Here is a 25000-nt window from a genome sequence, read left to right as displayed (position 1 = left end):
TTTCTTTTGTTTTTTTTTTGTTTTGTCTCGATCGAAAGTGTAATACATGCGACGAAAATTGTATTCTTGAAAAGGGGGTTGGAAAAGAGAGAGAGGAAGAAAGATATCTTAATTGTAACAGCTGAGCGATTGTAAAACTTTCATTCGGATTATTCGATATATTATATCGATCAAGCAAATTTGTCTTTATTTACGACGTGAAAATTTGTGCTTTATTCTCTTCTCATTTTTTGACAAGGCAGAATTATCGTAGCCGTTGAATTATCAAACGCACGTGGTGATGCTTTGGGAGGGATGGGTTGGTAGGACTTATTAAGGAGTAAAAAAAATTGACAGTCGGGACAGTAGTAATAATAATAGTAGTGTAGTGGCAGTAGTGTACTGACTAGGTTGAAGCCCGCGAATATTTAAAAAAAATAAAAAAAAATAAAAAAAAAAAGGAAACGAAAAGATTTTTTCTCTTTTTCTTTCTTTTCTTCAATGAATTTCAATACGATGATTTATTTTATCGTATACGAATAAAGCTTACACACACACGTGTGTGTGCTGGTTGTATGCGCGTTATTAAGAATGAAACAAAGTAAATAATAAAAAAAAAAGAACGAACAATCGACGATCGAGCAAAAGAAAAGAAAATAAAGAACACCATCAACCGCGAATATCGCAAAATATTTGAACGACTGATTTCCGAATGTCTTTTTTTTTCTTTTCTTTTCTTTTCTTTTCTTTTCTTTTCTTTTCTTTCTTATACTTCTCAATGAATTTTTATTTCATTATTCTTATATCGATTATTTTTATATCTACCATACGAGTTAAGAAAAAAAAAAAAAAGAGAACGTAAGCGCACGCGTCTGTTAAAAAAAAAATATATAATAAAATAAAAGAAGGTTAAAAAGAAAAGAAGATAGAAGAGAGGAGGGAAAAAAGAGAAAATCGGTCGACAAAAATAATACTAACTACTGTTAATGTAATAATAAACTATAATAGTAATAATAAAAAAGAAAATGTCTGCGAATAATTAGAAAATATTTGGATTATCGAAGTTAATTTTCTCAATGATTTTTTTTTTTTTGAATTCTATTTCTTATTTCAGAGTAACGCGTGGATAAAATAAATAGGGTGGGGGGTGGGGGGAAACAAAAGGAAAGAAGAAAAAAAAGAAAGTAAAACAATCGAATTTCATTTCTCACGTAATAATCCTTCGGTATGGTACGACGACGTAAACGTTCGTTCGTTCACTTACAAAGAGAGAGTGAGTGAGAGAGTGAGAGAGAAAGAGAGAAAGAGAGAGAGAGAGAGAGAGAGAGAGAGAGAGAGAGAGAGAGAGAGAGAAGGAAGAGTTCATTGGTGGCAGCAGTAGCAACAAAAGTGGCGTCAGCGACTTGTGCACGCGTTAAACCTCGTGTACTGTCGGTGCCTGTCGATGTAAACAAATAATATGATCTCTTAGTTTAGTGATCGTGTATATATATATATGTATATATATATATATATATATACATACGTACCGGCATACTCGTACGAAACTTTTATTTTATTTTATGCACTCTCTCTCTCTCTCTCTCTCTCTCTCTCTCTCTCTCTCTTTCTATCTATCTCTCTCTCTCTCTCTCTCTCTCTATCTATCTATCTATCTATCTATTTCTCTTTCTCTTTATTATCGACAAACTCGATCGATAAATTATATTTTATCACGGCGTGTATATATATATATTTATATATATGTATGTATGTATGTATATATATAACGTGGCATCTTTTTATTTTCCTTCTTTTTTATTTTTCCAAAATATTCTTCTAACCTTTCTTTTATATTTACTTATTTTTCTTTTTTATTATGGTGCTTATTCTTGTTTTATGCTAGATAAGGAATATCGTGGAAAATAATTAGAAAAAAAAAAGAAGAAGAAGAAAGAAAGAAAGTAGAGAAGTTAGGAATGAATGAATTCGCGTGCGTGTAAGGAAACATTGCAAAGCGGGAAATTTGAAAATATTCTTTCGATGCGTTGTTTTGTTTTCTTTTCTTTTTTTCTCGTTCTAAGCGGGATTTCGGAGATTAATTAATTTGATTGATAAAACCGCGAAATTTAAAAAAAAAAAGAGAAATGATTTACGTGTGATAATGGTACCTTGTTTTTCTTTTTTAATTTATTTTATTTTATTTTATTTTATTTTATTTTTTTAATACTCATACGTGTGCTGTATACAAAGTAATTAATTAATTAATTGTCAGAGAGCAATGTTTATCGAGATTAAATGATCCGAGATAAATGACATCATTGGGGAAGAAAAAAAAAATTGTAGAGTTTTAATACGCTTTCTTTGCATCAGAAAATATCTGAGTTACAATTTTTATATATAATTAAAAATGTTTAACACAAGGATACCAAAAAAGAAGAGAAAGAAAAAGAGAAAGAAAATCATTTTACATTTGCTCATTACGTCATATGTTTTATGTAGAAAAATGAAAAGAAAGATGGACAATATAATTTTGCTCAAAGTTAACATACGTATCTCCCATTTATGTGTGTATATAATGTATATATATATATGTATGTATATATTATATACACGTATACACATTCATACATATTATCTACATACACAATACATTAAAAAAAAAATGAATTCAATTGCACTGTGGTTTGTTCTCAAAGCATACATTCTATCGCTTAAGATTTTTTCATCCTTATTATTTACTTTTTTTATCTTATATACATTTATACATATATATATATACATATAATTGCACATACTATACTTTTTTTTTTTTTAATAACTAAACGTTTAGATAAATCTATGTAGGTCGCTGTACATTTTTCTTAGCGACCCTTCTTCTTCGTTCTAGTCTTTAGTTCTAATCTCTTAGCGCATGGCGGTGCATGAGAAGTCCAATAATACATTAAATAGAACGTTTTGCTGGCATGAACTATGCGTTAACCACTTTCCTATATACTATTTTCACCTTTAAGCGCTATGTAATCGTCGTTTAACGGTTTCTAAACTTGATATAATGCTCTTGGTAATAATAATGCGATGATGTAATCGACGACGATTCAAAACTATGGTACTCAAAAGTATTAAATGTACAAATTTATCAAATACAGGCTACACAAGTTGCAGAAACATTTCTTTTCTTTTCTTCTTCTTTTTTTTTTATTTCTTAATCTGGAAAAAAAAAGAAAAAGAAATGTCAAAAGAAGAGAATACCAAGTTCTCTTTTTTTTTTTCCTTTTTTTTTTCTTAAAGAAAAATCTCTTTTCTATAACTTTGTTGCGCGTTGGGATTTTTCTTAGATGCTCTCTCCTCGTTGTATCATAAAAATTGAACCTATGGCATGATAAAAAGTTTGTATTTTCTATGCTATCTCATTGTTTCTGCTGCTTCGGTGCTCTACGGTTGAGAAAAATCAAAGCTTAGGTAGTTTCTATTCACAATCTGAAATTAAAAACTGTGATATATGTAGTGGGTATGGCGCCTCTAATGATGCACCATGCTTATACAAACTACGGGGGAGGTGGCAGTGGTAACATGCAACAAATGCAGGGCCCGCCACAACAGCTACACCTGCAACAGCATCAGCTGGAGCTACATTGGAACAACCATATCGTCCAGAAAAGAAGTAAATATTATTACAAAAAAAGAAAAGAAAAAAAAAGAAAGAAAAAAAATATTAAAATATCAAAAAGCTCAAAAAAGAAAAGAAAACAAAAAAGAAAATAAGCCCAGCACTGCAAAATCTGTTTGTCTGTCCGTCCATGTCATTCTCATTAGTACTATACGTTCCTAAAATCATTTCTCTCCATATTGTCTTATCCAGTATATTACAGTAAAGAGTATTTTAAGAATTATATATGTGAGGTTTTGTCAAATTTTTTATTGTACTATAATAATCCTGATATGTATGTATATATACATGTGCATATATATATATATATATATGCATATATATATATATGTGTGTGTGTATTGTTGATGTGTATAAAAAGATAAAAAGAAAAAAGAGTTGATATCTTTAAAAATATGGCAAAGCCTTAAAAGAAAATGAGGGAATTTTGTATTATGTTACTTAGACACGGACTGAAACCCTTTATACAGAGTAATGGAGAAAAAAAAGAATTGGATTCAATATTTAAGGTACATTAATTATCAAAAAAATATTGGCCAAACTCCTCTTAACTAATGTGCGCTATTAAACAAATTTTACTATTTGAACGTAATATAGACATGCGACACACATGCATTGAGCTCTATACTTTTGAATTGCAATTGTATTTAATATAGAATGTACATATTCCTGTAAATATAAATACATACATACATATATACATATATGTGTACATATGTATATATATATATATGTATGTATGTATGTATTATATTGCCTATAGAAGAGTTTACGTACGATTAAAGAATATGTAATATCAGTATATATGTATCATGGTTTTATTGAAATAGATAATTAAGGTAAATGGAAATACTTAGTATTTATATTATATTATTTGTAATGACATACATACATACATGTATGTATGTATATGCATATATGTATGTTACTTTGTGTCTCTTATTAAAATTTTCAGGTATGTTAGGTAAGAATAATTGATATAGTTGTATTAAGCAAAGAGATCTTTTCATCTCTTATATTAATCTCTCTTTTTTCTTTTTCTTTTTTGTATTTGTATTTGTATTATATCTCTCTACTACCGTTTCAGATATTAAGGGTCACAAGAGATCTTTATATATATATATATATTGATTAATTAATCTACATGAGAGAGAAGAAGAAACAGTTGTACAACATGTAGAGCATTGATTATCGCTTGAATAGATTACTATTAGAGAGTGAAACATCTACTATATTATTTCTTCGCATGACTCTATTTATTCTAAAGTTTGGCGTCTCAGTAGCTTTGCTGCTTTGGTAGAGTTTGTAGCACGATTTTATTGTGATCAAATTTGTATTATGCTCTGTAGTTTTATATATATAAGTTCCCTTAAGTTGTGCTCTTGCAGTGTATGTCTCATGTCTTATTTATTTATGTATATTTGTTTGTTTATATATATATATTTATATATTTAGATATATATATTTATATATATATATATATTTCTTCATTATAGTCTTTTTCCCGTAGAATCTTTGCATTTGTATTTCTCCTACACGTACCCTTTTTTCTCCGTCATGTATGGTCGGTCAGTCGTGAATAAATGAGAACGAATAGGCAAACATTTATATTTTGTTCAGAAACTTTCAAAAATATTTAAGGAATCTTAAAATATAATAAAATTTTCTTTTTTCTTTTTTTCTCTTTTTTTTTCTCTCTTAAAAAAAAAAAAATAATATTCATTAATATACAGGAAAGAATAAGTTTTGTATATAAATATATATAAATATATATATATATATATATACATATATATATATATTATATATATCGAAAATAAAAGGAATATGAGAGAGGAAAATAATAATATAATAGAAATAAATACATATGGACTGTGTCATAAGTAAACTGTGCTATATAGTAGGATTTGGATTTTGTTTACGAAATTAGATTTACAAGATAAAAGCTATGGTGATGGTACTAAATCTTTATAAAATTACTAATGGTTTTCTTGGTCTCTATGGTACATATCACGCATAATATCAATTATTATTGACATATGACTGGTTATAGGAAAAAGTGTTGATATATTTTTTTTCTCTCTTTTTTTTTTTTTAATATGAATGATATCTTAACGAATACATACCAATGTAAGAATGATCAGTAGTAATAAATAAATTTATAATTAGTCAGTCGAGATAAAAAGAAATGTTCCCCTTTAATAACTTAAAATACTTTTTCTGTAACCAGCAGATTTTGTTATTTTGTTATTATTATTATTATTATTATTATTATTATTATTATTAGTATTATTATTCTTTTTTTTTTATACATATGTATTAACATTTACGACACAATTACTAATATAATTTTGTGTTCTCTCAGATTACATAACAAACACAGATATGTTTGATCTTGAAAATGATCTTCCTGATGATCTGCTATCGTCGGGGTCTTGGGGATCTGCTACTGAAAGTGCTAAACCACCGGCGACAGGTCCAGGTCCAGGTCCAGGGCAACAAAATGGAACGCTTGAATCAGAATTACGTCAGCATGTACAGCAACAGCAACAGCAGCAACAACAGCAGCAACAACAACAACAACAATTATCTCATCACCTTATCCAGCAGCAGGTAGTTATTATGATTATTATTTGAGAGGATATATTGAAAATATTATTATCACAATGTTAAAATGTATATTCAACATTTTTTTTGAATGATTCATAAATGTTATTTTTTTATTTCTTGTTTTTTAAAGAAAAAAGAAAGAAAGAAAGAAAGAATAATAAAATAAAAGAAAAAAAAATATCAGTTATGCATCATACATTTTTTTCTTATTTAAGATTTTTTCCAATCAGGGAAATAAAAACTTGGTTGCGAATTCGTTGGTAATGGCTGCTGGAAGTTTGGGTAGCAAAAGTCCAAACATGCAATCTCCACCGAATGTTTCCGTCTCTAAAGGAGTTGTCGACCCACAAATGGTCGTGAGTCTTGGAAACTTACCTAGCAGTATAGCTAGTTCTTTGGCAAACAATCAAATGTCCATTGCAAATTCAATGGGAAATCTTCAATCGTCAATGAGTATGGCCGGAACTAATCCTACTATGTCTATGCCGGGTGCAATGAACTCTGGTTTAGTCATGACGAGTAGTGCTAGTGGAAATAATAGTATGGGTGGAATGGCAGGTGGAAGTTTAATTGTAACCAACAGTTTAAACAAGCAACCTCTAAATACAGTAAGTTTATATATATATATATATATATACATATTAGAAAAAAATTGATGTCTGTTATAATTAAGTATTTTATAGTCGGGCAAATAAGACAGTATTATTAATTTCTTATTTAAGGTATCCATGATGGGACCGAATACTCAAGGAATTCATCATCCTAGCGGGCCTCACGGCGTAGCTCAAATGCAAAATGGTCCTGGAATGATTAATACTAGAGCTGTAGCTATGCAGCAACAGCAACAAGCCCATATGGTAGGTTCTGCGAAAGGCCAAAGTCCTCACCAACAAGTACACCAAGTTGGAATAGTTGGCCCAGGACAAGGTGGTCCAAGAATGCAAGCACCTCCCAATATGACGAATATGCCCAATATGGGACAACTTGGTGCTTCCAGTCCATATGGCTATGGTAAATTAACTATATTTCATTGATTAGTTATAATACATTGTATATATGTATATATATATTTTTTTTATTAAATTTTATTTAGGATCTCCGGGTACTGGAGCAGGTCCTGGAGCTACCGTATGTACTAACAATCCTGTTGGTGTAATTGCACCTCAACAGAAAGCTGTAACAACAAATATGGCTGCTATGCAAGCTGGAAGATTTGGAGCTTCGGCTGGTCCTATTGGAACCACTAATGTTACAGGTGGTCAAGAAGGTGGTATGGCACAACAAGCACAACCACCTGCACCAAGTCCAGCTCAACCTCAATCGGGAGCACCAAGTGGTGGACAACCAGGACCGCAACAAGCTACTCAAAGTCAAATGCCTGGTACTGGTGCGCCAACGGGTAAGAAAAACTACTGTTTTCTATTTAATAAAAATAAAAAATTAAAGGTAATGATAATGAATATATACATTTATTTATAAAAATGTTATACTAAAAAAACAAACAAAAAAATCAATGAAAATACATATATAGGTGCTTCAAAATCGACTGCGGATCCAGAAAAACGTAAATTAATTCAACAACAATTAGTACTTCTTCTCCATGCACATAAATGTCAAAGACGAGAAAGCCAATCTAATGGTGAAATGTGGCAATGCACATTGCCAGACTGTAAGACTATGAAAAATGTTTTGACGCATATGACTACCTGTCAAGCGGGTAAAAATTGTACAGTGCCACACTGTAGTTCATCTAGACAAATTATCAATCATTGGAAACACTGTAATCGAAGTGACTGTCCTGTTTGTTTGCCTTTGAAACAAGCAAGTAGAAATAGGACTACAAATTCTGTTGGAGGTAATTTTTCCCTTCCTTTTTTCTTTCTTTTTTTTTCTAAACGTTTATCGCCATTGATATTAATAAATTAATCAATAATCAAAATAAAAAATTTACAAAAAAAAAAACGTAGCTACTCAACCAAATCCAAGTCCATCAGAAATGAGGAGAGCATATGATGCTTTGGGTATAACGTGTCCTACGACGACTACTGGCTTGTTAGCTCCTCAAGGTGTTGGTAGAGGTGTTAGAATGCCAACGGTTCAAATGCAAGGACCACCAGGTACTATCGGAAATGTTAGATTGACGCAACCTCAAACACAAGGTAAGATGATTAACCGATATCAATTAATAATGATAATAATTAATACGATATATCATCAGATTGAAAATAAATGATATTTTATTTTCAAGCTGCTCCAGGACAGTCTGTGGTTGGTGCAGGTCAACAGGTAGTGGCCCCAAACGTATCCTTACCATTAAACTCGGATCCAAACACGGTTGGTGTAGCTGGTAATCAAACCGCTCCAACGAGTGGCCCAATGCCAGCAGCAGCGGCGACAGCTGCTAATATACAACAATCTGTAAACATGCAACAATTGTTTGGTGGTTTCAACGAGTCGGGACAGCCTGGTGTTTTAGGAGAAAATAAACTTTCCGGTTTACAACTACCAGCTGGACTACAACCAGGACAAGTAACCGCCACACCGGTACAAGAGACTAAAATTTGGCATCAAACGGTAACGCCAGATCTAAGGAATCACCTTGTTCACAAATTGGTCCAAGCAATATTTCCAACTCCTGATCCGCAAGCGATGCTTGATAAACGGATGCACAATTTAGTCGCTTACGCTAGGAAAGTAGAAGGTGATATGTACGAGATGGCCAATTCTAGGTCGGAGTACTATCACTTGTTGGCTGAGAAAATTTATAAGATACAAAAGGAATTGGAGGAGAAACGGCAGAAAAGAAAAGAGCAACAGCAACAGCAACAGCAATTGCAAGCGGCTCAACAACAACAACAACCACAACCGTCAGGTGCACCTGGTCCTGATTTACGGCCATGCGCGCCACAAGATGTTGGTGGGATTCTACCGTCAAGGCCAGTTGGCAAGGTACCACCAAATTTAAGGAGGCATTCACCGAATATGGGTCAAATTGGACCATTATCGGGCATGGGGATTCAACATAATCGAATGCAATTTCCACAACAACAACAACAACAACAAGCTGCTCAGCAACAACAGCAACAGCAACAACAACAACAGCAACAACAGGCGGCACAGCAGCAACAACAACAGCAAGCTCAACAGGCACAACAACAACAAATACAGCAGCAGCAACAGCAGCAGCAACAACAACAACAACAGCAAGCTCAACAGGGATTACTTGTTGGTCCTTCTGGGCCCAGTCCAAATGGACAATCAACGTCTAATTCAAGTATGGTTCAAAATTCTGGTCTCAGTCCATTCGGTCAGGCACAAATGTCGCAGGCTAATTTAACCACGACAACTACATCAGCAACGACTAGTCAATTTCCAACCTCCAACGGCACTTCCAGTTTACCTAACAGTAGTCCCGTACAAAATCAACATCAATTTCCTGATATCATGAAAGTCAGGCTTGCTCAAGTTCAAGTGGTGCAGCAGCAGCAACAACAACAGCAGCAACAGCAACAACAACAACAGCAACAACAGCAGCAGCAACAACAACAGCAACAGCAACAACCGCAAAGTGTACCACAGCAACAGCAACAACAACAACCGCAAACTGTGCCACAACAACAACAACAGCAACAGCCACAAAATCAACAACAACAACAACCAACAAGTACTTCGAATCAAAGTGCTGCAGCCACTGCAATGCCACAAGCACCCTCGCCGTTCAGTAATATTCAACAACAAAGTAATCAGCAACAAAATCAACAATTTAGTAATAATCGACCATTGTCAGCTTCGACGCCTGGCGATGCTAGCATAACTACAACAACACCACAAACTATACCTCCTCCTGCATCCAGTGGACCCATTCCTAGTCCTGTTACAACAACAAATGGACCTCAATCTACAACTTCCACTCCTAACACGCCAATAGTTCCTTCGTTAATGACTCCAAACCAGACTGTATCTTCCGCTAATCAGACTCCACCTCATCCTGGTACGACACCATCGCCAGCTGGTCTTGCAAGTTTGGGGAAAGGTATGACTTCCCAAGAAAGGGCAGCGTTAAATGCGCCAAGAAGTTCGTCGATGTCTTCGCAAATGGCTGCCATAACAGCAGCCTTGGATCGTGATAATTCTCCTAGTCCGCCAATGAACAATAATAAAGGCAAATTAGATTCGATTAAAGAAGAAAATATGAAGATGGAAACTAAACAAGAAGACGGATCAGAAATTGAATGGATAAGGGATAGGATGGACGGTGGTAAAAATGTTAACAACGATGTGTCCATTAAAACTGAAATCACAAATGAACCTATGGAAGAAGGTTCAGCCGAAGGTGTTGTCAAAGATGAATCTACTGGTATAAAAGAAGAAACAGTTACTTCTATGTCAAGTCAAGATACCACAGCATCTGATATAAAACCACTTGTTCCTGAACCGATACAACCAAGTGGTACATCATCCGACAAGAAAAGACTATGTTTGTTTAAACCTGATGAATTACGTCAAGCTCTTATGCCTACGCTTGATAAACTGTATCGACAGGATCCAGAATCTTTACCATTCAGGCAGCCTGTCGATCCTCAAGCATTAGGTATACCTGATTATTTCGACATAGTTAAAAAACCAATGGACCTTTCAACGATCAAAAGAAAATTAGATACGGGACAATATAGTGATCCTTGGGAATATGTTGATGATGTTTGGATGATGTTCGACAATGCTTGGCTTTATAATCGCAAAACTTCACGAGTTTATAGATATTGTACAAAGGTAAATATATTATTAGATTGTATTCTTCATTATTTTTATTATAATTTTTGAAATTTCTTTTTTCCTTTTGTTGTTGTTGTTGTCGTTGTTTTTTTTCCTTTTTTTTTTTATATACATATGTTGATTTTTCTCGCTCACAGTTATCGGAAGTTTTTGAACAAGAAATAGACCCAGTGATGCAAGCTTTAGGATACTGTTGTGGTAGGAAATACACATTCAACCCACAAGTACTTTGTTGCTATGGGAAACAGCTGTGTACGATACCAAGAGATGCTAAATACTACTCGTATAAGAATAGGTCAGTATAAGTTAATATGTTATATATAAATATAATAATAATTGTTTTATTGCACTTTATTTTTAATATTACAGAAATAATTTGCATGAGCAAATATTTGAGTGGTATATATATATACATATATATGCATATATATATGTTATATATATATATATTTCCTTTCATTTTCTTTATTCGAGTCTCTTTGTAATGGCATTTTCAATTTAAATAAGGATGTTTTATTATATGTGATTTGATTTGATTTGATTCTTTTTTCTGTTTTTTCTATCGATTGAAAAGAAATCATAGGATAATACTGCGCGTTCGATTTTTTTGATACTTTTATCTTTTAAAAGTTTTCTTATATCGACTGCGCCAAATTAATTTGGCAGGTTAATTAGCTTGATTCAGTTAATGCAGACTGTTTCTAGCCAGTCCCCTGACCTACAAAAAAATGTGTATTATATATTATTATTCTTAGTATAGTTTTTTAAGATATTATTCGCATATGTTGGATTTAATTATTATTACTATTACTATTATAATAATAATAATTATTATTATGTATATGCTTAAGGGATATACATTTTTAAGTATCTCGTTTGCTTATGGGGTTCTCTTAGATATATATATATATATATTTTTTGTTCTTTTTATTCGATTTCTATTTATCACTTTTTTTTCTTTATTTATATTTTTTCTCCGAGATATATCTTTCAGAAAAAATTCTATACCGATTTGTTTTTTTCTTTAAATTCTTTAAATCACACGTATTAGAAAATGAATTGTGTAACTCTTAAGTATATTTTTTATATTAGTATGTTATTTGTTTTTGTTTTTATAAGATATATATATATATATACATACATATATATATATATATATTTATATTGTGTCTAACAATGGCACTTGTTTTCTTCTTTGTATATGGTACCTTCGCTCTACCCATGGGTTCCGCACGTGCACACAAATCCTTGTTCGCTGCTTGCTTCTTGTGTTGCCCACACCCCTTGCTTCTTTCCGATTCTACTACGATACTACTACTCTACTACTACTACTACTACTACTGCTACTACTACTACTACTCTACTACTACTACTGCTACTGCTACTCCTACTACTACTACACTACTATTACTACTATTACTACTATTACTACTACTACTACTCTACTACTACTACTACTACTACTGCTACTACTACTACTACTCCTACTACTACTACTACTCTACTACTACTACTACTCTACTACTACTACTACTACTACTACTTTGTGCAACGAAAAATTGATATCTGGAAAATTGGATAAAAATGAACTTGGAAATCTGATCATTTTGAACGAACAATAATTATTATAAAAAAAAATATATATATATATATAATATTTTGAAAAAATATGTGAACGATGAATTTCTACAACTTTTGGGGACAAATATGAAAACGAATATGCGAAATACTTATTAATTGGCAAAAAAATATATATATATAAAAAATAATAATAAAAAAAATCTTATAATTGCATGTGTAATTATGAAAACACGTCGTTTTGTCAAAATTGGATTTGGACTGATACTTTGGAACATGAAAAATATTGGCCTTTTTTGAACACCGAATTACATATATGATGCATGCATGAAATTTGGATCTATAAATCTATTGGAACAATAGTCTAAAGGCATATGGTCTTATTTCCGACAGATACACCTTCTGTCAGAAATGTTTCAACGACATACCTGGTGACACTGTGACGTTAGGAGATGATCCAACACAACCACAAACGTGAGTATTTATTTATAAATAAGAATATAATAATATATCATTATATAGATATATATTTTTATATCTATTAAATAAATATAATTATTTTGAATAGTGCCATCAAGAAAGAACAGTTCCAGGAGATGAAGAATGATCATTTAGAATTAGAGCCTTTCGTTGTGTGCACAGACTGCGGTAGGAAAGTACATCAAATTTGTGTATTACATATGGAACAAATTTGGCCATTAGGGTAAGTACATATTATTCGAATAAATATTAATATCAAATTTTTATTATTTATATATATATATATACATGTGTATGTAAATAATTTCAAAATATTTGACTTTCTTTTTTTTTTTTAAATATATTTATATAGATTTACCTGTGATAATTGTCTAAAGAAGAAAGGACAGAAACGTAAAGAAAATAAGTTTAACGCCAAACGTTTGCCAGTAACAAAATTAGGAACTTATATCGAAACGCGCGTAAACAATTTTCTTAAAAAGAAAGAAGCTGGTGCCGGTGAGGTAGCCATTAGAGTTGTTGCGTCTAGTGATAAAGTTGTAGAAGTGAAGCCAGGAATGAGAAGTAGATTCGTAGAAAATGGTGATATGCCTGGTGAATTTCCATACCGTGCTAAGGCATTATTTGCATTTGAAGAAGTCGATGGAACAGACGTATGTTTTTTTGGTATGCATGTACAAGAATATGGAAGCGAATGCACTCCACCAAATACAAGACGAGTATACATAGCATACTTGGATTCTGTACATTTCTTCCGGCCTAGACAATTTCGTACTGCTGTTTACCACGAAATACTTCTTGGATATTTAGACTACGCTAAACAACTTGGGTTAGTAATATATTTTTTTAGATATTATTTTCTACAGTCCAACCGATATACTTCTTCATTTATATAAATTGAAAATAATTTATACAGTTATACCATGGCTCATATTTGGGCTTGTCCACCATCGGAAGGAGATGATTATATATTCCACTGCCATCCTCAAGAACAAAAAATTCCTAAGCCTAAACGACTGCAAGAGTGGTATAAGAAAATGTTGGATAAAGGAATTATGGAGAGAATAGTACTCGATTACAAGGTATGTTGCTTTTTGTTTCTTTTTTTTTTTTTAACAAACGTCTAAGAATTTTAATATATTATTTGTAGTCTCAAGTGTTATCTGTCCAACGAAATGATCGTAGTCAGATGTCAGATGAGACTTAAAGTAAATGTCTGAAGAAGCTATTGTTCTTATCGCATTGATCAATTTGAACAGAGGATTGTCAGACAACATTGTTTAATATCTTTATATTATAAAAAATAAAATGATTGGTTATGTCATTACTTATGTGTCTTTTTTTTTTATTTTGTGTGTATAGGATATTTTGAAGCAAGCAATGGAGGATAAATTATCCTCGGCAGCAGATTTGCCATATTTTGAGGGTGACTTTTGGCCAAATGTATTGGAAGAAAGTATTAAAGAATTGGATCAAGAAGAAGAAGAAAAACGTAAACAAGCTGAAGCTGCTGAGGCTGCTGCAGCTGCAGCGAATGCTGTAAGATTACAATTTCTACTGACTACATTTTTTTTTTTTTTTTTTTTAATAATTTTATTTATACTATTTATTTTATACATATATAATAATTATTTCTTTTCAGATCTTTTCATTGAATGAAGATTCTGAAACTGGTCCAGATGGTAAGAAAAAAGGACAGAAAAAGGCTAAGAAGTCTAATAAATCTAAAGCAAATCAAAGAAAAAATAGTAAAAAGTCTAACACGCCTCAAACTGGTAATGATCTTTCTGCAAAAATCTTTGCGACCATGGAGAAACACAAAGAAGTTTTCTTCGTAATTAGGTTGCATAGTGCTCAAAGTGCAGCCAGTTTAGCAGTAAGTATAAACGAGCAAAGAACAAAAACAAAACAAAAAAAAGAAACAATATTGTTTTATAAACAATATTTAATTAAAAAAATGTAAATCGATGTATACTCTAATTCATTGAAAATTTTATTTTTCAGCCGATTCAAGATCCGGACCCTGTTATTAATTGTGATCTTATGGATGGACGTGATGCTTTCTTAACAATGGCTAGAGAGAAACATTACGAATTCTCATCTTTAAGACGAGCGAAGTTTAGCTCAATGTCAATGTTGTATGAATTACATAATCAAGGTCAAGATAAATTCGTTTATACTTGCAATAATTGTAAGAGTCACGTTGAAACGAGATACCATTGTACTGTCTGTGATGTAAGTGATAATATTTTTATGCGTGTGTATATAATACATACATATTATTTATTTATATATATATATATCATACAATTTTGAAATGTTTTCTTTTAGGATTTTGATTTATGCATCAGTTGTAAAGAAAAGGATGGACATCCTCATCATATGGAGAAACTTGGTTTAGATTTGGACGATGGATCATCGCCAGTTGATGCAAAACAAGTAAATCCGCAGGTAAATAAAAAGAATTCTTTTTCTTTTCTTTTCTTTTCTTTTTTTGTTCAACAAGATGGAGAACGTGAATTAACAAAATGAAATTTTTGTTTGTTTGTCAAAAACAAATAAATTATAGGAAGCAAGAAAGCTGTTGATACAGAGATGTATTCAATCATTAGTACATGCTTGTCAATGTAGAGACGCTAATTGTCGGTTACCTAGTTGTCAAAAGATGAAGAGAGTAGTAACGCATACTAAAGTGTGCAAGAGAATGACAAGTGGTGGTTGTCCGATCTGCAAGCAAGTGATAACGTTGTGCTGTTGTTATCATACGAAGCACTGCCAAGAAACCAAGTGTCTTGTTCCGTTCTGTTCAAATATCAAGCATAAATTAAAACAACAGCAACTTCAGCAACGTTTGCAACAAGCACAACTGTTAAGGTTAATATATATATATATTATATATTATATACGTTATGAAATAAAAAATGTTTTCTCTATGTAATCAATCAAATGATATATAGGAGGAGAATGGCTGTGATGAATACACGACCTACTGGACCAGTTGGAGCTATGCAAGCAGGACAACAAACTTCAAACGTTGCAATAGTTGCCGGTGTTCCTATAAAACCTGGTGTTAGTCCAACGAATTTACCATCACCGCATCAACCAGGAATTGGTTTGAAGCCTGGTACGCAGACACCACCGGCACATGTTTTGCAAGTTGTGAAACAAGTGCAAGAGGAAGCTGCGAGGCAACAAGCACCGCATGTTGGTTATGGTAAAGTAACACCAGGTGGTGGAGTGGGAGTGAGTGGTCAGGCAGGTGGTGTTATGCCACCTCCACAAATGCAACGACCGATGCCTGTGCAAATGCCAAATCCTGCTGGTACACATCTTATTCCTATGGATCAATGGACCGGCAGGTATAGTATCGAAGAAATCTTCAAAATCATTTTTGTTTCTTATTTGACACTTGATATATTGGATCGTTATTAATTTTGTTTTTTTTTTTTTTGTTTACAGTAGGTACCAACCTAACGCTGTGATGCAACAAAATCCTGGGTTGAGGCAACAAACGCCTCAACAGTTGATGCAACAACAGCAACAACATCAGGGTCAACCGACTATGGCAATGGGTGGTCAAATGCCAAGGCAACCAGGTGTTATCGGAGGTCCGGTAGGTCAAGTGGCACCTGCTCAAGCTCAAAGCAATATGCACAAGCATGCCTTGCAGCAATTAATGCAGACACTCAGAAGTCCTCATACTCCTGAACAGCAAAACCAAATACTACAAATACTCAAGAGTAATCCACCTTTGATGGCCGCTTTTATAAAGCAACGGGTATGTTCTTTGTTATTTTAAAAAGTAAACAAAATGATGATAATAATGATAATAATAATAATAATAATAATAATAATTGTTCTCTTTTCGCAACACTTTCTTATATGATTTATTGATTTCTATTACCTTCTTGGTCTTCTTAATAAAAAGGCACTTGCCCTTCAGCAACAAACTGGTCAGCACGGCGGTGGAGTAAGTGGACCATTGGGTCCTAATCAGCCTCAACAACAACAACCTGATTTGCAGCATATGATGTCTCAGCAGCAGCAGCAGCAACAGCAGCAGCAGCAGCAACAACATCCTCAGCAGCAGCAGCAGCCAGGAAGGATGCAAATACAGGCGATGTTGAATCAGCAGCAGCAGCAGCAACAGCAACAACAGCAACAGCAGACGGTTCAACAACAAACGCAATGGTATAAGCAACAAATGTTGGTTATGCAAAGGCAACAGCAACAACAACAGGCTCAACAGCAGCAGCAGCAACAACAGCAACAGCAACAACCCTTCACGCAACCACCTGCTCCACCATATGGCCAACAGAGACCGATCAGGCCATCTTTGCTTGGTAAACAAATTTAATTTTTTCCTTCCTTTCTTTGAAATCTTTTTTTCGTCTACACATTATTAGTTCATCCTCCTCTTTAATCTCTATCCTTAACAAACTACAAACCATCATTCCCAACAATTGTAATATCATCATCATCATCATCCAGGTTATGGTGGATTTAACGAGCAAAGTTACGGTCAGCCAGGATTGAAGCCAACACCGCCACCAGTACCTTCGCCTCAAGGTGTTATGGGACCTCCAGGTATATCCGTACAACAACAGCTTATGCAATCTGTTCGTTCACCGCCGCCGATTAGATCGCCGCAACCAAATCCTTCACCGAGGCCGGTTCCATCGCCACGTAATCAACCAGTTCCTTCGCCCCGTTCTGGCCCAGTACCATCACCCCATCATCATCCACCTCACGGGACACCGACTCATTCACCTGCTCATGAACTCGGTGGTCCTAGTGAAATGATGTTATCGCAATTGAGCGGCGGTGGTGGTGCACCAACTGGTCATCCTGCTACTATGCCGCATCATCCGTCACCTGCCCCACCACCAACCAGTGGTACAGACACAAGTGAAGTGACACCTATGACGCCGCAAGACCAACTCTCGAAATTCGTTGAAGGGTTGTAGTGACTGTTAGTGACGTTCGTTGTTTATTAAGTGACTTTTATTAAAACTTAGGAGAAGACACCTTTCGCTATGTACTATATAAATAACAATATATATATATATACATACATACATATATATATATATATATATGTGTGTGGAGGTAAAAAAGAGATTAAACATTTTCTCATACTCGGGGTTGTTTGACGACACCATTAGCTAAACTCTTATTCGCTGTGTTTTTATCGCCGCTAAAAAAAAAAGCTGTTTGCCGCTGTTCTTTATTGCTGTATTAGTTGCTGTCTTGCTGTCCTCGTCGTCGTCGTCGTCGTCGTTGTCGTCGTCGTCGATTCATCGATCATCGTCGTCGTTGTCGTCGATTCATCGATCATCGTCGTCGTCGTTGTCTTCGTCGTCGTCGTCGTCGTCGTTGTTATCGTCGTCGTCGTCGTCATCGTTGTGTCGTCGTCGTTCTCGTCGTCGTCGTCGTCGTCGTCGTCGTCGTCGTCAGCAGCTAATCAGCTCAAAAATCGACCCTCAACCCTCGACCCTCTCGCCAACTGCCCACCCTCACCCCATGATCAGTCAATCAGCTGGCATAATTAAACACAAAGAGAGCTGGCTGTGACTCGAGAGACGGATTCGGAAACAATCTGTCGAAAGAAAGAAAGGAGAAATAAAAAAAGAAACTTTTTTGTGCGACAGAAATAATAATAATAATAATAATATTAATATTAATAATAATAGTAATAATGATAATAGTAATAATAATTAATAATAATTAATAATTAATAATAATAATTATTATTATAATAATTGTAAGAAGAAGAAGAAGAAGAGGAAGAGGAAAAAGAAGAAAAGAAAGAAGAAAAAGAAGATGATGATGATGATGATGATGATGATGATGATGATAATGATGATGATGGTGATAATGATGATTATGATGCTGGTGATGATGATGATGATGATGATGGTGATGATGATGATGATGATAATGATGATGATGATGATGATTCTGATGAAGACTATTTCCATCCGTTCTGCGTTCCTAAACTATAAAAAAAAAAGAAAAAAAACACTTTGTGAAATTTAGTTAACGATGTGTGACTAATAATTCTCATCTCTACTTTAAACAACATTTAACACTTAAACATACTTAAAACAAAATACACACATTTATACATACATACAATATATACGTAACACACATTATATATATATATATATATATATATATATATATATATAAAACAAAGCAAAGAAAATACGAACAAATGAGTTGTACTTGGGAAAAAATTAATTAAGAAACTGCGAGTGCACATGCGCATGCGCGCGCGCTATTACACTTATATATCATTATTCTTAAACTAGTGTGATACAATCATTCGTTTCTTCTTTTCTTTTCTTTTCTTTTTTTTCCCTTTATTTTATTTCATTTTATTTTTTTTATTTTTTTTTTCTAAACTTCCCTTCCTGCCACCCATCCCATCTACTCACTACCCCTATTTAATATATATATATATACATATATATATATATATATTTGTAATTGAAATTGCAATTGATAGAAAAAAAGAGTGAGAGAGAGATCTAAATTAATGGCTGACTTCATTTATTATTATTATTATTATTATTATTATTATTATTATTATTATTATTATTATTATTATTATTATTATTATTATTAAAAATGAAAGAAAAATAAATAACAATAACAGAGAAAAAGAAATTATTGTCTCTCATCGAATAAGAAATCTGAAAAATTCTATAGAATTAAAAAAAAGAAAAAGAAAAAAACAAAACTGTCCTTATACACATATACATTTACACACATGCACACACACATACAAGTTTCAATCCTCACTATGGTTTTCTCAAAATTACCACACTACCCCACCTAATCTCCCACTACCACCCACTTACCACCCTAAATTCTTCGCTGCTGCTAATGCAGTAAGCTAAGTGAAATCGTACAAATGTGTTGTGTATACTTAAAATGTTAATTAAAATAATTATTAATAGTTCAAAATACTATTAGCTCGTATTAAATAATATTACATGCAGTTTATTATTATTATTATTATTATTATTATTATTATTACTATTATTATTGTCATTGCTATTATTATTATTATTATTATTATTATTATTATTATTATTATTATTATTATTATTATTATTATTATTATTATTATTATTGTCATTATTATTATTACTAATATTATTACTAATATTATTACTATTATTATTATTATTGTCATTATTATTATTCTTATTATTATTACTATTATTATTATTATTGTCATTAAACGCACGCACGTATACATACACACACATACACGACACGAATGAAAATTATTATTATTATTATAAATATAGTTAAGAAAGAAAGAAAGAAAGAAGGGGTTGAGGTGTGAGAAGAAAACAAAGAGGAAGGGGAAAAGTAATTTAAGAAAAGAAAATTAACAAATAAAGAAAGGATAAAAGACATGTTTGCAAAAAAGAGCAACAAAGATGGAGAGAAGGAGAGAGCAAAATAGAGATTAAAATGAAAAATAATGTTTAAGTTTAAGACTATGATTTGTTAATTAATAGACCTGCATTATTATAATATTTACTGATAAAACCACTCATTAAAAAGAAAGAGAAAGAGAGATGGAGAACATTTTTTTGTAAAGCCAATAAGAAACAAAAAAAGAAAAAGAAAGAAACTCATTGTGGTATATAAACAACAGACTATTGAAATATAATTTGTCGAATAAAATGGTCAATCGTTTGTTGAGATAGTAGTAATGATCTACAATGATCTATGATCGAGAATTATTTCCTTCTTCTTCTTTTTTTTCTTTTGAGAGAGGGGGTTGGCAGGACTGAGACGAGGATAGAAATAAAAAGAACTACAAACACACACGCAGATTAGAACGGTGTCGCAACCAAATATAAATATATATATATATATATATATATATATATATATACATATATATGTATGTATATATATTTAAGAAACAGAAGATTACAAACAACTATATTATTATTATTATTATTATCATTATTATTATTATTAATATTATATTATTATTATATTATTATTATATTATATTATTATATTATATTATATTATTATATTATATTATATTATATTATATTATATTATATTATATTATATTATATAAAACAAAACGTAAACGAAACGAAAGAAATATTAAAATTAGATGATTCTTACGACGACAGGCTGCTATACATACATATATATATATATATATTTGTGTATATATATATATATAGATGTATATATATGTGTGTATACATATATGTATACATATATAAGACATATACACATATATATATATTTGTTTTAGTGCACACACGATTTATTATTATCATAATAATTATAGTTGTAATAATAATAATAATAATAATAATGATTAATGATTAGTAATTAATAATTAATATTAATATTAGTAATAATAATAAAGAAATCGTCTCTTATATGTATATGTATATCAAATTCTTTTCCACGCGAAGCGACCATTTTTATTTTTATTTTTACTTTCTTGTTTTTTTCTCTCCCTTTTATACTATTATTATAATTATAATTATAATTACAATTATTATTATTATTATTATTATTATTATTATTATTATTATTACTAGAATTATTATTATTAGAATTATTATTATTGTTATTATTATTATAACTTCTATTTTTATTTCCACTTTTATTTTTATTATTATTATTATTATAATTTTATTTTTTTCCTCTCTTTTTTTCTCTCCCTTGCGTATCTTTATGGCGTATTAACTAACAAGAGATTCGCAAAGATGATGATGGCGATGACGATGATGATTAGAGGAAAAGAAAAAGAAAAGAGAATATGAGAAAATAAAAATTTTCTTTGTACAGTTCCAAATCAAAACGAAAAGAAAATAAGAGAAAGAAAGAAAAAATTGTTGTAGCTATTATTATTATTACTATTATTATTATTATTATTATATTATTATTATTATTATTATTATTATTATTATTATTATTATTATTATTATTATTTGCATAGATAAAAAATGTAGCCAGAAATTAAATAAACCGGGAGCCCTCTTGTGTTATTATTATTATTATTATTATTATATTATACATATATATATATACACACATATATATATATGTATGTATATATATAAAGAAAAAGGATATAAAAACAAACAACAATCTTACTCTGTACATACTTATATAATACTATTATTATTACGATAATAATAATAATAATTAATTATTAATAATAATTATTTACCTGCCTATATTATTGTGACTTTATTATTGCTATATTTGGAAATATATATATATATATATGTATGTATGTGTGTATGTATGTATATGTATGTATGTATATATAGGTATATTGTGAGTAATATTACAAGGGGAGAAATTTTTCAGACACACATACACACATACACATGCATTTTCATTATATTTGCTATTTCGCACGCGATAAGTGAATACATACATACATAATGAGAAAGAAAGAGAGAGAGAGAGTGAATGTGTTACACAAAAGTATATTACATGATATATATATATATATGTATATATATATATGTGTGTGTATGTATGTATATTATATATGCCAGTGCTGTATCATAGAAAACTCTGAGTGTAATTTTATCCTCGATTTTAAATTCTTTTTTTTATATTTTCTTCCTTTTCTTTTTTCTTCTCTTTTGCTCTTTAACCTATTTAAATGATTAGTATAATAAATGAGATAAGATTAGATTAGATAAGAGATAAGGTATAATAGAAGTAACATTGTGGATGTGTTTTTCAAAAATTCGACATATTTTTGAAATACATTCTCTATAATATAATATATACATATATATATATATATATATATGATATATATGTATATATGTGTATACACACATACACACAGTCAGCTTGTAAAAGTGACATTTTTTTAGAGCTGGTAACATTAGAATTTTAAAAAATTCGGAAGTACTAATTATAATAATAATAATAATAATAATAATAATAATAATAATAATAATAATAATGATAATGATAATATATATATATATTATAATATATATATAAACCAGCATAAAATAAAATATATAATAATAATTAGAAATTCTTAAGAATACGTTTCCGTCGACGTGTAAACGCTGCCACAATTTAATTATATATGTTGATAATTGAGAGAGAGAGAGAGAGAGAGAGAGAGAGAGAACTTGAATGAAAGAATGAATGAATGAATGAATGAATCAATGAATCAATGAATCAATGAATGAAATGGAATGATGAATGAGAAAAGAAAAAATGAATGAAAGTTATCGTCATATGTAATTTACTAGAGTTACACTGTAGTGTGTGTCTGTATGTGTGTGTGTGTGTGTGTGTGTATACATAACACAGAATGCATGTAAATAGAACATGAATTACATATAAAAAAATTACATATAAATTACATTAAAAAAAAGATACATGCAATATTCAGTACACGTATTCGTCATTGATTAAAAAAAAAAAAAGAAAAAAAAAAAGAAATGTTTTTTCTTTTTTTTGCACGGTCGGTAAGGAAGAAAACTTCGGAAAAAAAATTGAGAATGTGACGTCATTAAAGAGAGGCTCCATTAAGGTTAGCGGTCGACCTTGGTTTCGGGGAGCTACTCCTCCTGTTCCCTATTTACAGCCTAACTCCTTACCACTTCCAAAATTTCATATATTTGAAGAATCATCGCGTTGATAGGTAGAAAAAAGAATGAAAATTAAAAAGAAAAAAGGAAAGTAATAAAAAAGATAATTTGTTACTTTTGAGACTGCAGTTCGACGCCATGTTTCTTTAAAATTATCCTCTTGTTCATCTCTCTTCTTTTTTCTTTTTTATTTTTTTTACATCGAATATGTTAATAATATGATAAGAAAGATGGAACTATATATATACACACACACATATATATATATGTATGTATAAAGCGACGACACATTCCAAATCGATTTTTTTCTTTTTTTTTTTTAAATTAATCTTTCTAATTTATTTGAATTTCGGTTTAATGAAAGATGATAATACGTGACCGGATGCATTTGTAATGAATTTTTTAAAAGTCGGGTCGATCATCAAAATGGAGGCGTGTACGCGCCATTTTTAAACGAATAATAAATGGACGATAAAGATATTCAAAATGGAGGATAAATGAAAAAGAGAGAGAATGTGCGAGAGAGACAGAGAGAATGTAAGAATGAAAGATTGAGATAGTTTTATTAAATAAATGGTTTTATTATATATATATAATAAAACAAATAATAATAATAACGACAAAAACCTAAGGGTATTTGGCTTAGTATGGCTGTGTTTTTTGAGAAGAGGGATGAGGAGGCAGTGTTGTAAATTTGAAAAAAGAGATAAACGTGGCGTGTACCTTTTGTTCTATTAAGTTCTGTCTAAAAAAAAAGGAAGAAAAAAAACAAAAAACGAAACAATTCGAAAGCTGCGCGCGCACGAATATTCACAATACGAGGAAAAAGACAAAAAAAGAAAGAAAAAAAAATAATGAAACAAAAAATTCTTTTTTTTTTTTTTCAAAAATTAAAGAATCTTCTTTTGATCTCTGGTCCGACATTTTATGTCTCACTCTCTCTAAGAAGATTCACGAGTCATAATTTTATTTATTCATTTCTTTTTAAATTTATATATATATATATATATATATATATATATATATGCGTGCGTGTGTGTGTACGTGTGTATAATTTTTCTTTCCGCAAATATTCGAATTTTTCCCACAGCATGCACCGGAAGTTAATTTTTTTCTTCCGTCGAAAAATTCGAATTACTTTTTGTTCTTTTTTTTCTCTTTTTTTTTTTCTTTCCTATTTTTCCTTTTCTTGTTCTTTTTTTCTTTTATGAGAACGGCGTACTCGTTAAATCTTTTTAAAAGAAAGAAATAACGAATATTATGAAAGTTAATATTAATAAGCAAATAAATG

At 31.1% G+C, this 25000-nt stretch overlaps 1 protein-coding gene across 5 annotated transcripts in view; it reads left to right on the top strand.

Moving 5' to 3' along the window:
• LOC127072320 (histone lysine acetyltransferase CREBBP) overlaps positions 1-25000 on the top strand; it is a 33186-nt gene that overhangs the window by 3968 nt on the left and 4218 nt on the right. Inside the window, exons 2-23 of one of the 5 annotated variants that reach the window (XM_051012639.1) lie at positions 3467-3622; positions 5994-6241; positions 6454-6846; positions 6961-7249; positions 7332-7637; positions 7770-8093; positions 8206-8397; positions 8487-11008; positions 11149-11306; positions 12953-13063; positions 13158-13292; positions 13422-13898; positions 13986-14151; positions 14432-14608; positions 14712-14945; positions 15074-15304; positions 15401-15520; positions 15639-15943; positions 16027-16428; positions 16532-16847; positions 16998-17412; positions 17561-25000. The exon at positions 17561-25000 is cut by the window's right edge and continues 4218 nt beyond it. In XM_051012639.1, the coding sequence (XP_050868596.1) occupies positions 3467-3622; positions 5994-6241; positions 6454-6846; positions 6961-7249; positions 7332-7637; positions 7770-8093; positions 8206-8397; positions 8487-11008; positions 11149-11306; positions 12953-13063; positions 13158-13292; positions 13422-13898; positions 13986-14151; positions 14432-14608; positions 14712-14945; positions 15074-15304; positions 15401-15520; positions 15639-15943; positions 16027-16428; positions 16532-16847; positions 16998-17412; positions 17561-18036 (8153 nt within the window). In that variant the 3' untranslated portion in view covers positions 18037-25000. Of the gene's footprint in view, positions 1-3466; positions 3623-5993; positions 6242-6453; positions 6847-6960; positions 7250-7331; positions 7638-7769; positions 8094-8205; positions 8398-8486; positions 11009-11148; positions 11307-12952; positions 13064-13157; positions 13293-13421; positions 13899-13985; positions 14152-14431; positions 14609-14711; positions 14946-15073; positions 15305-15400; positions 15521-15638; positions 15944-16026; positions 16429-16528; positions 16848-16997; positions 17413-17560 lie in introns of all 5 variants that reach the window. The other 4 variants (XM_051012641.1, XM_051012638.1, XM_051012642.1 and 1 more) reach the window with 4 other exon arrangements.

The sequence above is a fragment of the Vespula vulgaris genome, chromosome 25 (genome assembly GCF_905475345.1).
Source record: "Vespula vulgaris chromosome 25, iyVesVulg1.1, whole genome shotgun sequence".
Taxonomy (NCBI): domain Eukaryota; kingdom Metazoa; phylum Arthropoda; class Insecta; order Hymenoptera; family Vespidae; genus Vespula; species Vespula vulgaris.
Note: the sequence above shows the minus strand (reverse complement) of the source record. Positions and strands in the feature narration are given on the sequence as shown.